Source organism: Hibiscus syriacus, unplaced genomic scaffold (assembly GCF_006381635.1).
Source record: "Hibiscus syriacus cultivar Baekdansim isolate YM2019G1 unplaced genomic scaffold, ASM638163v2 tig00111248_pilon, whole genome shotgun sequence".
NCBI classification, from domain to species: Eukaryota; Viridiplantae; Streptophyta; class Magnoliopsida; order Malvales; family Malvaceae; genus Hibiscus; species Hibiscus syriacus.
In genome coordinates, this window is record NW_024063034.1 from 68657 (window position 1) to 85961 (window position 17305).

Sequence of the window (17305 nt, forward strand, 5' to 3'; positions counted from 1 at the left end):
AGATGAATATCAATAATTTTTTTCGTAAATCTCATTGATATATATATTTATTATTGGTATAACATATTAGAGTATGATTAAATACATCTAATATTTTATTTCATGAATCTAAAGGTTGATGTAGGCATCAAATATTAGCATGTATCCGTGGACCGTGTCAAATCCTGCAAAAAGAAAGTTATGTATTAATCTCTCATATTACATATGACTAGGTTAAAGGATAAAGTAACATTTAATTTTTAAATTTGACATTTTTAAAAGTATCAGACTGTTCATTATGTTCCAAACTCGTACTTTTATGTTAAAAAATTTTGTCGACAGTCTGAGCTGTACGTTAACTTGTTGACTGAGATATGATAAAATCTGATCTCATAATATCAAACTTCTATCATACTTTAGTTAACATGTTAACGTCAAACTCAGATGACCGTTAATTTTTCAACGAAAAAAGAATGAGTTTGTAACATAATGAATAGTCGAGTGACCATTCTGTAACTTTTAATAGTCGAGAAACTCAATAGAGGAACTCCCTATAGTTGAGGGACCATTTTGTAACTTTTAATAATCAAGAGACTCAATAAAGTAGTGTCTTATAGTCAGGAGACCATTTGTGTACTTTATCCATTGTTTTATCCCTTAAATTAATTAGAATAGCAAATACTATTTTCGAAGGATTCGTACTGTGCGTATTCAACGTTGACTTTGGTATCGATCCTGGAGATAGCGTCGAAGGCTTTGTTAGACAAGCGCAAAGTGGCGCGGCAAGGGTCCTGGGAGCAGAGATCCACTACCTGCACGACTATGGACCTAGCCTTGCACGGCCTCTTCGGGCCACTGATGCACCTCACCCTGTATTTCCTCCCGCATGATGCGCCGTTATCCCATAACCCGTCACTCACCGCCGCAAAGAACTCTCCCGGAGGGAACTGATCTTCGTTGTTCCCGCCGCATCTCGTCGCTTCACGGATTAAATATGAACAAAAATCAGATGATTTATCGAGCTCGAAGGCTTGTCAAAATTTCAATGGATTTACTTTGATTTATATTCTCTTTTATCCGAGCAGTTGATATAACATATATTAAATGAAAATCTTTAATTAATTAACGATCATCTCTTGTTATTAACATGATATTTTTATATGTATTTAATTAATGATATGACACATACTACATCATCATTTTAAATCACATGAAACATCATCATTTTAATGAAATGACATATAATATATCAATAATTAAGTATATGTATAAATGTTACATTAGTAACATACAAATAATGTTAATCAACTAATATCTTATATCCAAAGTAGAATATTTTTTGAAAATTGAAATGTTGTAGGTTAAAATATTAAAAAATAATGACTAAAATAATAATTTAAACAAATAGTAGATATTAATTTATCATTACACGTTTAATTTTCAACATTCGAAGTTTAAACTTAACTCGTTTCGTAATGGAAACCTAATTTAAGTAAGAAAGTGTTTCTACTTACGCATGTACGGAGGATCATAGGAAGCTGCCGTCCCGACATCACCCGAGACGCCGAGCGAGTCGAACACGACGCAACTAAGCACCAAAAACGTTGCCAACATCACTCTCGACCTCATAACTCACCGTCGTCGTCTTAGTTTCCCTAGCTGTATATGCCTGCGTCCTATCTTTTTTCTGGTTAGATTTTACTTGTACGAAACTCCTCTCTTCCAACCCTATTTATACTTTGACATCAAATCATGCAGCACGGTGGAATGAACCAGCCCATCCCGATTCTCTTTTCGTCCACGTGGGCGGTCGTGGGCGGCGGAAAGATCATATCGCAATGCACGAGGGGATGAGGATCTTACATTGTTGGTTTTCCATTAATTATCATGAACGGTAATGGTGGTGACTGGTCAGATGACGAGTGACGTGCGGTTGGGTAGGTTTTGGAAGCTGACGGCTGCTAAAACTGGTTTTTTCAATTATTCTACCGCTGGCACTGCCAATGGAAAAAAGATAATGGATGTCACTTTTTTTCCCCCAAGAGTTCCACACGCTGGATTTGGAACCAGATGACGAAGCAAGCAGCACGAGTAGATCGTACTTTGTATTTAAATATACAGAAAAGGCACCGATGCATGACGTGTGTCTGGGCACACTATGAATAATATGTATTTTATATTCGCAAGTTAAAATGAGAGAGCTATCCAATTACATTATGGTTAATTTTATTATTTTGTTAGTGACGAACAGCACGTGGTGAAGTATAACGAAATGCACCAATTCATTGCTAATGAGATAACTATTCAGCCACTAACTCTAAGATAAGGTGCCAAAGATTAAAATGTTTTATTTATTTGTTTTTACCAAGTATCAGCTAGGCTAGGCCTAAGGACGGGAATGACCTGAACTCGACGGATTTTGACCCATTCTGACTCGACCGGATTGAATTTTTTTAAAAGAATTTTGGGTTCATGTCGGGTCGAATTCGGGTTTAGAATGAAAAATATTCGACTTAATTTGACCTAAAAAATTATTATTTTACCTTATATATTTGAAGATAATTACAATAATATCCTTTTATTTATTATTTCTTTCGATTAAATCCTATTTTTATTGAATAAAAAATAATTTTTTAGTAAATATATTATTTTAGGTCAAGTCGGGTTAAGATTTTATCTCAAAAAATCAGGTCAGATTTAAGTCGGGTGTAAGGAATATAATTTTCGGGTCAAATTATACCACTGGACTTAAATTGATAATGACACAACAACGACTATCAATGACGTGATTGGCAATTACCAAAGTGACCGACGACTATCAACGTAAATACCTCATCGAAACAACGTTGTTTTGAACTAGTTAATAATTTTGCGACTCAATTGAAACGAAAATCAAAATTCAATATTATAATCGATAAAATTGAAAGTTTAATAGTATATAAACGATACAACACCTAAAATTTGATAATATCTAATGTAATTTAGGCGTTTTGATAATATCTAGCGTAATTTATCCTAGAAAGGAATTCGAATTTCACCCCATTCTGCCTGTCTAAATATAGAATTTGACTATATAAAGGAAAGGAAAGGAAATTTATGGGTAAAAAGGCTTATGCAGTTCCAACTTCATAGAAACAAACTGGAAAACACACTATGCTTACCCCTCATTCCCTCACATGTTTTTATTCAAAGAACAGATGTTCAAGAACCCAACAACCTCAAACAGGTTGTTCTCCTTTTTCGCTCCGCACGGTCCAAGCTTTCGTTTAAGAAGAGTTTTTCAGAACCCATTCCACCAGAGTCGAGATGCCGAATCCGGTTGCCACGTGCTTCTTATCGTTCAAGACAGGCCCGGCCATGTCAATGTGCAGCCACTGCACTTTTTCATCAACAAACTGCAACGAAATTTTGCAACATGGTTCAACCGAGGAGATTGCGACATGTGTCTTTATGAGTGTGTAAAGATATACAGACGGTAAAATTCACATACTTATTTCAAGAACAGAGCTGCATTGATAGCGCCACCTTGACGGCCACCAGTATTTACCATATCAGCAACTCCTGATTTCATCGACTCCCAATAGCTTTCCTCCAGTGGCATCCTCCAAAATTTCTCGCCACTCACCTCTGAAGCTTCCAGTACCTCCTTTGCTAGGTCATCACTGGGTGTGAAGACACCTAAAAGAAAAGTTTCCAATGCATTGACAGTGGATAGGTAGTCTTTTGGTATAATCGAGTAACAACCAATGAAAATGATGAATGCAATGGCTTTTTGAACCGACTATGAATACGAAGCACACTTTTCAATGGAAAGGTGTTATATTGAAGTTTTGATTTTGAAAATACAAATGCAGAGTTTCATTCATGTATGTGATAAACATCCATAAAATGATTATAGACTTGCTTCCGAAACTAACCAAAGAAAAGTTCAGAAACTATTTTCCAGGAATTGTAAAATTCATGTCATGTATACCTGCGATTGAGGGTCCAAGAGCAACAACACAAGCCCCAGTTAATGTTGCCAGGTCAACTATCTGCGAAATCAGTTAACAGGTCTTAAAAAAATGCAATTCTGATTATCTATCCAAAATAAGCAATTGAAACTCCAGATTGACAACTGTCATCACAAACTGATACCTTCTCAACACCTTGGTTGCAAGCATAAACCAGAGCATCTGCTAATGTAAGCCTACCTTCTGCATCAGTGTTATTAACCTGCAATCAACATGGTGAGCAACAAGTTACTTATTAGAGGCAATGACGAAAGTACTCAATCATACATGTCACAATACCATATAGTTCATGATACCTCGATTGTTTTTCCATTTGAAGCTGTGACGATATCTCCAGGCCTCATACCTGTTCCACTGATCATGTTTTCACAAGATGCAACAATAAAATGAACCTGCGTGGCAGGAGAATTTATGAAGTGACAGGTCACAGACTATATTCGATGCAGAAATCAGAGAAGGCAAACAAATATAAACTAGTATATAAAACACAATAAGGAAAGAATACTCATCCTTTCCCCAGCCTTGAAAATATAATCTTGAAAAAGATGCATAGAGGTAGATCAACATTAGAAGAATGAGAGCAAACAAATGAATTACCTCTACTCCAGGAGGTTTAATTTGTCCAAGGGCCTTTGATGCACCCAAAACAGCTGCAGAACCTCCCATGTCTACTTTCATGGTTTCAATCGAGCAACCAGGTCCGGTCTTGATATTGTAACCACCACTAAAAACATAGAAGACAAGTATTAAAAAATACGGATATCTCCTATGGAAGCTGAATCATAAAGGCTTTGCTTGGTATAGAGGATGAAAATGAGCAAGGATAGAAAATTTGTTAATCAAAAGGTTTAGATCCGTAACACTTTCTTACTTTGAATCTTAACAAATTTTCCACCCTTCATACCAAACAAAGCTAAAATATCCTCCTGTCAGAATATGTCGATATCTACTTATGAACTTACCTGTCAAAAGTCAATCCTTTTCCGACTAATGCTAACTTGGTTTTGGTAGGTCCACTCAGGGGTTTGTAGCACAAATGGATGAAATGAGGAGGATTTGCAGATGCTGCAGCAACTCCGAGATAAGATCCCATCTTCAACTCTTTGCATTGCTCTTCTGTCAATATGTTTGCAGACAGAACCTCACTGTACATAGAAGCAATTTTTGAGGCCTCTCAGCTAGTGCAGCTGCAGGCATGGAAAGGCACATTAGTTCAAGTTTTACAAAATTTCTCATCTTTTTATTACCCCGTTAAAACTATATACTCTGTCACTGGCAAGTTAGAAATCCAACCTTCTCATTACAATTAACTGCAAAAAGAAATGATTATCTAAAAAAATACAAGAATAATGCTTGTACTAACCAGGGGTAAGCACATTCGCCGGTGAATTCACAAGCTCTCTTCCAAATAGTATAGCATAAGAAACAACTTCAGCATGCTTGAGCTTCTTCTCAATCTCTGGTCCAATTCCAAGATCAATAATATCCACATATTTAAGCTGTGATTTCTTTGACTCGGATTTGTATCTATTATCGTCACATGTTCCCAGCACCGTCCCTATGGGAATGCAAACCATTCAACTAAGATAAACTCCAATCTTCGGAATAAGAACATAGATCATGATACTAAAGAATCATAGGAGCATTATTACCAGATGCTATGGCCGAAGCAGTATTGCTCTTCGACTCAGTGGAGAGGCCTTCTGAAAAGGCAAGGACGACGGCAACACTACTGGCTTGAGCAGTCTTTGCAGCTGCAGCAACAGCCTCACCAAGCCCACAAAAAGCAGCCGGGGATGAAGCCGACTGTCCAAGGCCAAACAAACCAACCCTTTTGGAGGCAAGGCCTGGAAGCCTATGAACCATGGACCGGCCAGTTTTCCCTGTGAAATCCTCCTCAGAAGAGGCCTCCCCTAAGAAACCACCCAACAGGTCATCTAATTTTTTCAAAAGTGAGTTCTGAAACTTGGAGTTTTCATCCTTGATCATGTCTTTCTCAGTGACCCCAACTGCAATCAGGTCCCCTTTCCATTCTGCCACATCGATCTCTTTTGCAGCAAAAGAGATCTTTCAAGCATTTTCACAAACATTAGACTAACAAAAAAATTTAGCTAATCTTTACTTCTGTATTTCAGAATTAATCCTGCACTCACTCAATCCAATAACATGCACATAAAAATATCAACTTTTAGAAACCCTTAGAAAGAATCAATATACAAATTATTTCCAAACAATCAGACAAGAAGTAAACTTTTTCCGACATTCAAAAATTTCAATCTAAACCCCAAAAGGTCAACAAAAAAGGGATATTTCACCTTGGGGTGTTCGATGTTTGCCGGCTGAGTAAGGCCAAGAGTGTGTGCCATGGAGAACACAAAAGGAACAAGCGGCAACAAATTAAAAAAATAAAAGCCCAGATGAAGACTGTAAGCAGCTGAAACTCAAAGGAATTCAAGGAGAAGAGTGAGAAATAAGATCAAGCTAAAAGAGAATGAACCAAAGACGCAACAATGGCGACACTGACAACCATTTTTGCAGTATTCCCAAGTACAACGAAACTTGTCAAAAAGCTAAAGCATTTCTAAGCTGACTATGACGAATGATCGGTGCATCGACAACGACAACGACAGCTTTCTCTAGAACATCGCATCGCATTTATACCGTAATCATGCTTTGGAAATTATTTGGGCATCTAATCTAATTCCACGATCTCATCGATATTACCGCTCGCTTCCACCGTCAATAATCAAGATCTTTGTGTTACAGTAGCCACGATTACGCCAAATCAGTGAAATGAATTCCTTGTTTTTACTATATATTAGTCTACTTTCCTATTTTTTTATCATATGTTTTTTTTTTCAATTGAGGAAAAGCAGAAAACAATAACAGCCAAACGGGTCAAAGGCCTGGAAAAAAATTAGCCAAACTAGGGTTAACAAAAAGCCCAAAAGATTAAAAGAGCAGCAAGATGAAGATGGAAGCGATCAATGAGGGGGAAACCCTAAACCCTAAATAGCTTATTCTAATGGCTTCTTTTACGTTCAAAAAATATTGAAGTCCAAGCTGAACTGTAATTTATTGATTGAAACGTGATAAATTTAAATTTATAATCTTAAAAGATTATTATATTAAATTAGTATGTTAACGTCGAAAATCAAACAATCATCAATTTTTTAATATAATAACAAGTTTTAAACATATGAATAGTTGAGTAATCATTTTGTAACTTTTAATAATCAATAGACTTAAAAAATAATTACCTATAACTAAGGAATCATTTTATAACATTTAATAGTCAAGAGACTTAACAATACAATGTCCTATATGTTGGGATTTTCGGAAGCTCGAATCGACAATCGGAACGGTTTGTAAAGAGGGGTTGGAACGGTTTTGTGTTTAGGGAGTAAGGAGATTGAAAGATAGAGAATTGCACAGCGATTTATAGTGGTTCGACTTTCTCAATTAAAGTCTACGTCCACTACCTTAGTTCATCACCAAGGATTTTCCAACAAATTCACTAATTTGTTCTTTCTTTTGAGGATAAAGAGTAACCTTACAAACTCTCTAGTTTTTCCGGGCTAAACTAGAACATTTCCCTAACTTTTACACGGGATTAGCTATAACATTTCCCATTTACAAAAGGATAAGAAATGTAAACAAGAAAACCTCTCTAAGGTAGGTGTTTACAAGATTGAGCTCACAAGAACAAAATATATACAAGAGAAAGATGAAATAAGAATGAAAAACTCTTCTCTTGTGTTTGATTGCTTGGATAGTTGTTCTCTTACTTCTTCAAGTGTCCTTAGCTTGTATTTATAGCTTGTAATGTGTTTGAAGTCATATCTAGCCGTTGGGGACGTTTTAGAGCCGTTTGGGAATGATTTTTCTGCAAAAATAGGCTACCCAGAATGGGGGGAATCGGTACCCCTTCATAGGGAATCGATACCCCTTCATAATATTCAAATATTATGACCGTTGGGCTGATGAACAGTGAGGGAATCGGTACCCTCAATGGGGAATTGGTTCCCTCCGAGTAATCTGTTATTTCTCGGAGCCAAACCATGCAGGGGGAATCTGTACCCCCTGGGGAGGAATTTGTTCTCGGGGAATCGATACCCCTTGGGGAATCTGTTCCCGGGAAATCGATACCCCCTGGGGGGAATCTGTTCTCTCTCTGCAATCTGGTTTTTCTTGCTCAAATCCGATTTTAATAAACTTTGAATTATTTTTGAAACCTTTTGAAAACTTTGAATAAATTCAATTCAAGTCCAAAAACATTTTGCCTTTAAATTTGTTATATCGAAACATATTTCAACAATCTCCCCCTTTTTGATATAACAAAACATTTGAAAAATTGTTTTTGGCAAAACTCTCCCTTAATAAAATATTTAATGAAAAATATATGAAAATATTAAGCTCCCCCTTTTTCATTAAGAAATTGAATTTTTTAAAACAACCAAACTTCTCCCCCTTTTTGTTATATCAAAAATAATTCAATCTTTTAAAGTTCTAAAATAACATTGGAGAGTAAATGGTAAATTTGACATTTAATTTTTTTTTGAAAAATCAAAAACTCCCCCTCAATAAATGCATTCCAAATTAAATTTAGCTTTAAGAACTTGACACTTAAACAAAATTGAATTTCAACAAAGAATAACAAACATGTTAGTAGCCTATGAAATTCAATATATCCAAGTCTAAAATACTTTATGCAATACCAATTGTTGAAATTTGATATTAATACCAATTGTTTAAAATTAAGTGCATTTGCATAAAGTTCCCAAAAATGTTATGCATTTTGAAAATTTTGATATCAATTATTAGAGAAATATCATTTTCATTTAAACCATATGCATAATCATTTAAATTTAGATCAAAAATTTAAAATTTGTAAATTCAAAACATTTAAAAAGTTAATATTAATTGTTAGAGAGATATCATTTGCATTTAAAACCAATTTTGACCAAAATTCATTACGATGAACTAAAAATTTTGAAAAATTATTAAGACATTAAAATGTTCATCATAATTTCCTTTTAACATACATGAGATTAAAAATAATACATAATTATTTAAAATCAAAACTCATGCATGCTTAAAATTAAATGAGCAACCAAATAACCAAAATTAAAAGCATTAAGCTTAGAGGTTACCCATTCCTTTTTCATGTGTGGCTAGAGCATCTTGAATATCATCATCTTCATCACCATTGTTCCCACACACCTACAAGAGACATTCATTTCGATTTTGGTATCCAAATTGCTTTGGATCCTTGGAAGTTAGTTTCAATTCCCCTTGTTCCCTTAGGAACCCATACTTGTCTAATTTTAAAATGTTTTCCTTTCTTTAAAGGACAAGTATGTTCCAAATGACCATAAAAATGACAATGTGAGCATTTTGCCATTTTTAAACATAATAGGTTATTTTTAGAAATTAATTCTTTTTCTTTTGTTAAGACTTCAAGATTAACTTCTAACTCGAAATTTTTCTTTTCTAAATCATTTATTTTGATTTTTGAAAGCTCTAAATCATTTTTCAAAATTTTATTTTGATTTTCAAAATCAACTTTTGCTTTCAAAATCAAATTATCTTTATTTTTGAGTTTTGAAATTAATTTCGTATATTTGAAATTCATGGTCTCAAATCCCAAATACAACCTATTATAAGCATCTTGTAACTCATCAAAAGTAAATGAATTAAATTCATTTGAGTTAGAAGATACCTCGAATTCTTCTTGAGTGGCCATGAGGCATATGTTAACTACTTCATCTTTATCATTGGACTCATCTTCATCACTCCAAGATGCAACAAATGCCTTTTTCCCCTTTTTCTTTAGAAGAGGACATTCATACTTGACATGCCCCTTTCTTTGACAATTGAAACATATCGGGGGACTCTTTTTTTTGGTTGATTCATGTTTCACTTCCTTGGAAATCATGAATCTCTTGAGTTCCTTCAAGAGCTTGACCATCTCTTCTTTTTGTTCATAATCTTCTTCAACCACCTCATCACTTGAATCTTGATAGCTTTCAATGGTGGATTTGAAGGCAATGCCTACCTACTCCTTCTTCTTTTTCTTGTTTTATTCTCTTCCCTTTCTTCATCTTCCTTCATCATCATCTCATGAGTGAGAAGGGAACCAATTAGCTCGTCGAGAGTGAGAGACTTTAAGTTTCTTGCTTCGATAATGGTCGTCTTCTTCGATTGCCACTCCTTCGGAAGAGAGTAGATCATCTTCCTCACAAGCTTCTCATTAGGTATTACTTCTCCATATCCCTTGAGACCGTTGACATCACAGAAATCTATCCGTCATAGCTTTGTCTTCATCGGGTTTCATCTTGAAGTTCTCGTAGCTATGGTGAGAAGACTTTCTTTGATTCCCTCACTTCGTCGGTTCCTTCATGAGTGACTTGGAGCTTATCCCAAATCTCTTTGGAACTGGAACAAGATGAGAATCTTCCATATTCATTTGGGCCTAAAGCACAAAATAGAATATGTATAGCCTTAGAATTAAGCTGAAATTTTTTCTGCTCTTCTCTACTCCAATCGTTGTACTTGTCGGGTATAGAGGAGTAACCATCCATGATTGAGTACCAAGCTTCTAGATTGTATGATTGAATGAAGTACATCATCTTATTCTTCCAATGTGCATAATTTGCTCCATTGAAGAAGGGTGGCTTGTTGATCGATTGTGAATCCATAATAGGATATTCTTCAAGATAATAAGCACCGGAGGAAAAAGTCATTTCTTTGTCGATTGTGTCGGGAATTGGTAGAGCTTCTTCTAGGATCGTCTCAAGGTGGTTAAACCTTCTTAACGAGTTAGGCTATGATGCCAATTGTTGGGATTTTCGGAAGCTCGAATCGACAACCGAAACGGTTTGCAAAGAGGGGTCGGAACAGTTTTGTGTTTAGGGAGTAAGGAGATTGAAAGATAGAGAATTGCACAACGATTTATAGTGGTTCGACTTTCTCAATCAAAGTCTACGTCCACTACCTTAGCTCCTCACCAATGATTTTCCAACAAATTCACTAATTTGTTCTTTCTTTTGAGGATAAAGAGTAACCTTACAAACTCCCTAGTTTTTCCGGGCTAAACTAGAACCTTTTCCTAGCTTTTACACGGGATTAGCTAGAACCTTTCCCCTTTACAAAAGGATAAGAAATGTAAACAAGAAAACCTCTCTAAGGTAGGTGTTTACAAGATTGAGCTCACAAGAACAAAATATATACAAGAGAAAGATGAAATAAGAATGAAAAACTCTTCTCTTGTGTTTGATTGCTTGGATAGTTGTTCTCTTACTTCTTCAAGTGTCCTTAGCTTGTATTTATAGCTTGGAATATGTTTGAAGTCATATCTAGCCGTTGGAGATGTTTTGGAGCCGTTCGGGAATGATTTTTCTGCAAAAATAGGCTGCCCAGAATGGGGGGAATCGGTACCCCTTCATAGGGAATCGATACCCCTTCATAATATTCAAATATTATGACGGTTGGGCTGATGAACAGTGAGGGAATCGATACCCTCAAGGGGGGAATCGGTTCCCTCAGAGTAATCTGTTATTTCTCGGAGCCAAACCATGCAGGGGGAATCTGTACCCCTGGGGGGGGATCTGTTCCCTTTGGGCAATCTGGTTTTTCTTGCTCAAATCCGATTTTAATGAACTTTGAATTATTTTTGAAACCTTTTGAAAACTTTGAATAAATTCAATTCAAGTCCAAAAATATTTTGCCTTTAAATTTGTTATATCGAAACATATTTCAACACTATAGTTTAGGGGACCATTTGTGTACTTTAACCAAAAACAAGATAATGAATAATATTTTTATGATTGCATTTTTGGTTCCAATGCTTTGCCTTGACTAATCTGAACCAACCCGCGTTGTACATATGATTTTAATGGGCAAGTCTTCCCCCAGGAATTTTCTGCATATACAAAATCTCTAACTCGAAACATTTCTTAAGCGATACCAAGCTGTTTACCACTTGAATTAACATCTATTGATATTATTAAAGTCAAGATAATACATACCCACAATAGAGAAAGAACCTCAAATCAATTTTTAGTCTATCAATTTAGGATTTTTCATTTTTTATCCACACTAATATTTAAATTTGATAATTTTCTTTAATTTAGTGCTTAAATTTTATTTTAATTGACGTTTTTTTCATGTTAACTTAAAAATATGATAATATGATAATGTTTCAAGTCACTACAAAATTAAAATTGAATCAAAAATCCAATTTTAAAGACTAAGTATGGACAAAAAAAGTTAAAACGTAATATAAAAATAAATGTTTAAATTATAACTCAAAAAACGTTTAATACTTGAATAATTTTTTGCTAAAAATAGGTGTTTAACATTTTTTCGTTTCATTTTTAGGTGTATGACGTCAACAGTTGTTAAAAATCACTGTTAAATGACACATGTTATACTCTGACAATTTTGAAATTTTTTAAATAAAAAATATAGTTAAAAACCCCAAAACTTTTAAAAACTTCATTTTAATCCCTTTGACACCGTAGGTCGCCACCAACGTCGTCAATCAACCGAATACCTAACGACGTGGCTTGCCAACCACCCATGATCAAAATCTTTTGAAATTTTTTTATTTTAAGGTTTTGAAATCATAAAAATCTCTTAAATCGATCGTGATAATCAGTCGTTTGATTGGATGTGGTGGTCGGTTGTGGTAGTCAGTCTTTGGCCGTGACAGGGGAGGGAGAGAAGAAAAGGGAGAGGAAAAGGGGTGGGAGAAATGCACGATTAAAAAATATTAGTTGTTGGATAGATCTTCTCTAATAATAGAATCTTCAATAATTTATTCGGTACACCAACTCTTTCATAAATTAAATCCAAGGACTCACTCTATTATTTAATTTTACTAAATTTCAAAAGAGTCAAATTATTTAATTTTACTAAATTTCAAAAGAGTCAAATACTGGTAATATTTTATGAATTACAAGTTGTTATTCTCTTCATCATTTGTATGATTGGAAGGATCTCTAATCATATACATATATTTAATGTAGACATCAATTTATATTAGGAATGGACGGAGTCATGATTTCAACTTGAGGGAGTAAAATATAATTTTTATAAAGTTAAGGGGTAATTTCATAATAATCCCATAAATATTTAAATTTTGTATATAAATTAAATGTAAAAAAATTACTGGGTTGGGAGGTCACGTCCCTGATGTTAGGTATGTGAATATTAAGAAGATAGTATAAAATTAAATTATTAATAAAAAAATTAAAAAATAAATTATATAAGAATTTAAAATTTTTCAAAATGTGATCTATCTTTTAACACCTCTCGATCTATCTAGGGATGGATATTTGATGTCAAATCGACTTATTTCAAACTAATTCCATAAGGATTTTTTAAAAGTAAATCATTTGAGTCAAAGTAAGACTAAATTAGATTTAGGATGAAAAATTCTCGATTTAATCCAAAAATAATAACATAACCGACTTTTAACTAAGTTTGGGTTTGACGTATACACATACATGCCTACATAAAACTTCTTTAAATTTGAATTAAATCAAATAACAAATAAACCGACATTATACTCGAGTCAAGTTTAAGCGAATCAAAAACACCCAAACTATATATATATATATATATATCGGTACCCATATTGCTTAATTTTAAAACATTGCACGGGCTTATATTTATATAAGTTTAGGGTTTGAATTAATATACAATGTGATCCCTGTTTTTTTGCTTTCATTTTGATTTTGAACTTCTAAAGTTTAAACCTTTAGCTTATACTTCTTTCAGAATTAATCTCATTTTTTAAAAACTTTTCGGTTTTGGTTTCTAGGTCAACGAGCCGGGGTTTGAAGACGGAAAATGAGGGTTGTAAGGGTTATAAGGTGTGCTTTGGATGGTAATGAGAGAGGGCTGTATGGGTTTTTGAGGTTTTGAATTAAGCTGAGAGTAGTAGAATTGTAATTTTGAGGTTGTAGGGTGGAAAGCTGAGATCTATTTTCTGGGCTTTCAAGGGCGGTTTGATGAATATGTGTAATATCCATGCGATTGTTGGTGTTATTTTTTTTTTTGGAAGTGGTTTAAGCTTTGTATCAGTGGGTTTTGATCAAATGGTTGAATATGCAACTTTGGGGATTGGATCGAACAAAGAGTTCTTAACTGAGAACTTAGGATTGATTTTGAGATTAGCAAAGCCAGATATATTGATAATTGGTCTGTTTCTGAGATTTATTAGTCCATGTCGGGTGCACCAAGATTGAGGTCGATGAATGTGGACGATTCTGAGGAACGGCGCATACTGGGACTGGCGGGGAACAAGGCGGGTTCATTGAGTGCAAGAAAACCAGCTTCAAAGCCTTTGAGGAAGGTTGAAAAGCTTCCTGTTAAGGTCAATGTAACAGAGGAGAAAAAAAGCCCTTCATCATCCTATGTTGGGACGGATACAGGGACGGGGACGAAAAACGGTAATTTTTAAAATTACAGGGTACGAAAACGGCAAAGGTACAGCATATAAAATAATTTTAAAATTATAAATATATATAAAAAAATTATAAATAAAATCAAATAAAAATATCAACTTGGCATGCTCCTCGACCAATTCATTTCGCTCAATAAACAGTTCCAATTCGACAATTTGCAATTTCCTCCATCTCGCCTCTAAAGTTGCCTTCCTTTCACTGTCAACCATATCTAAACTGTGCTTTAGAAGTTCCTCTTCTAAGCCAGACACACAGAACCTCTTATTAAACAAATTACTAACCGAACTCTTAGGCACCTTATCGACCTCCATTGGCACCCCAATATCTACTTTCTTATCAGGTGAAGAATGAAACTCTGCTTTCAATGTAACCACTGCCTTGTTATTTGCCTTGGCTTTCCCATTGGATTTAGCAGCTGAAGACTTAACTTTCCCACTAATCCCCTCTTTTCCCCCATATCTTTTTCGACAGTTCAAATGCATTATGTTCATGGGCTTTAGAGAAACTTCGATTCTCACCTTTTTTACCTTTCCCGGCATTGTTCTCAAACTTTTTCTTTAACCTTCTAATCTTATCCATCAACTGTGCTTTCGTAACATCAGTAATTCAGTATGAATCGATTTCTTAACAAAATCATAAAATGCATTCATAAAAACACAAGGATCAGCCTCTTTTTTAACAGAGTAATCCAACATACCTTTCAACAGTCTCGGATATGGGTTTCTTCGCGTTCATGTCTTCCATGGGTTTCATCGCAAGAGGCTTGACATTCGGCGTAACCGTGTCGGATTCGGATTCCGACTCAGTCCCGGATTCCTCAGATTCTTCATTCACCGCTACGGCTATCGCAGGATCAAGCTTCCTGGGAGGTGGGCTCTTTTGGATCAATGGAGTAGACTGGGTTTGGGGTTCTTCATCCTCTTCTTCTTTATCGGCTGAAAATCCCACTTCTTCGTCCTCGGAGGTTGTCTCCTCAGCCAAAATTACCTTTGGGTACGTCCCCGAAACGTCCCGGATAAGCTTTGACCGTCCCCCATTTCGGTCAGCCGTACCCTGCCACCGTGGCACGTCCCCGGTACGTCCCTCAGCCGTCCCCGAACCGTCCCCGAACCGTCCCCGTACCCGAAACGTATCGGGTACTTGAAACGGGTCTCCTTTGCCGTCCCCGTGCTTCTTAGTCATCATCTACTGTTAATCCACTTTCTCCCAAAACACATCCCGTCAGTGTTCCTTCAGTGCTTCGTCTCCATGAGCAGTTATTGCATTCTAATTTATCGCTAAATGCTTCTTGTTCATCAGATGCTTCCACGGATTCGTTTCACAGTCGAGCTTCTACTGGTAGGTTAATTGGATCTGATAGTGTTGCAAGTAGGTGGAAGTCATACACATTAAAGCCGAGAACCGTTGTTTCTGATGGTGGTTTGGATTTCCCATCAGATGGTTCACATCCAAAAAAGAGATGTGCTTGGGTGACACCAAATACAGGTGTGTTGTCGTGTCTTTACAGTTTCTCAGTGTTTGGTCTTGATTGATTAGAAATTGTGTTAATTTTTTTCCTTAATTGCTTTCAATTGTTGAAATAGCTGCAGAAGCTTTTCTAAGAATTAAGTTAGAGCAAATTCCTCTGCAAATACCATTTGAATGTCCCTATGAGAATTATTTGGTTGGTCACGGCTGATATGATTTTTGTGGTTCTGCAGTCTGCACTAAGAACAAAGCAATTCTTTGTGTAATTTACTAATTTATGCTTTTCAAGTTCTCCAGTCCCTGAATTGCTGTCGTATGTTTGGTTTGAAGATATAGTCTGCAATGAAGGTTGTAACTTGATGCTTTAAAATTTTAATGATTAAATCAAGTAATAGGTTAAGTTGCCTTATACTTTATCTTTCTGACTTCATGCACAATCCATTACTTAATATTTGTAAGTTCTGTTTGGTTATCACCAAGCACATCATATGGCAGTAATAGCATGAATGCAAATTAGTTACACTTTGAGACGTTCAGGCCTTGTATTCAAAGCGAAGTGACTGTTGTTCGAACTATTGCAATCTTTTAAGGATACATCTTTAAAAATGGCTGTCCCTTTTTCCCATATATATGGGGTCAGGGGAGGTAAGATAGTAGGCTACCCCCAACACCAAGTTAAGAGCAGCTTCCGTAAGAGACCTCCGAATTATGAAATGCCCTCCGTGAAACTCGATCCCACGACCTCAAGTTTAAGAACCTTTTGCTCTACCAACTGAGCTGGATGGTCATTTCTAAGGATACATCTTTAAGGCATCCCTAATTTTTTGAGGGACTTTTGTTCCATTTAAGACATTCCACTGTGGTTCTCTTGATGCTCTGGATTTTCTTATTTCATGTTTCTGGCTGACTTGTTTTTGTTTGTTGGGACCAGATCCAAGTTGTGCTGCTTTCCAAGATGAAGAATGGGGAGTTCCTGTACATAATGACAAGTACGTGGTCTTAATATTGCTGCATCTGGTTATTGATAAAAAGATTTTCCATTTGAAGAGTAGTTTGATATTGTTATTCACATGCAGTAAGTTGTTCGAGCTCCTTGTACTATCGGATGCATTATCTGAACTTACATGGCCTGCCATACTAAGCAAAAGGCATATATTTAGGTACTGTTCCCACAGAAATTCCATCTTAATTCATTGAATTAGCAGATTCATCGGGGAAGTGTATCTTATGCAGGGAGATTTTCATGGATTTTGATCCTGTCGCTGTATCAGAGTTGAATGAGAAGAAGTTGATAGCACCTGGTAGCATGGCAAGTTCTTTGCTATCAGTATTAAAGCTATGGGCTATTATTGAGAATGCAAACCAAATATC

At 35.6% G+C, this 17305-nt stretch overlaps 2 protein-coding genes and 1 pseudogene across 2 annotated transcripts; 1 reads left to right on the forward strand and 2 right to left on the reverse strand.

Moving 5' to 3' along the window:
* Window positions 1–641: 641 nt before the first annotated feature.
* Window positions 642–1659, reverse strand: LOC120157364 (EG45-like domain containing protein). The gene is made up of 2 exons (XM_039168513.1): window positions 1494–1659; window positions 642–958 (listed from the first exon to the last, which is right to left on the reverse strand). The coding sequence occupies exons 1-2, from the start codon at window positions 1606–1608 to the stop codon at window positions 642–644; spliced, it is 432 nt and encodes a 143-aa protein (XP_039024444.1). The 5' UTR covers window positions 1609–1659.
* Window positions 1660–3221: 1562 nt separating this feature from the next.
* On the reverse strand, window positions 3222–6801 carry LOC120157366 (annotated as a pseudogene).
* Window positions 6802–13747: 6946 nt separating this feature from the next.
* Window positions 13748–17300, forward strand: LOC120157365 (the record flags this gene model as incomplete). The annotated part of the gene is made up of 6 exons (XM_039168514.1): window positions 13748–14452; window positions 15175–15542; window positions 15646–15952; window positions 16866–16923; window positions 17011–17094; window positions 17168–17300. Coding segments are annotated over exons 1-6 (1176 nt in total), but the record flags the coding sequence as incomplete, so codon positions are not given.
* Window positions 17301–17305: the final 5 nt, after the last annotated feature.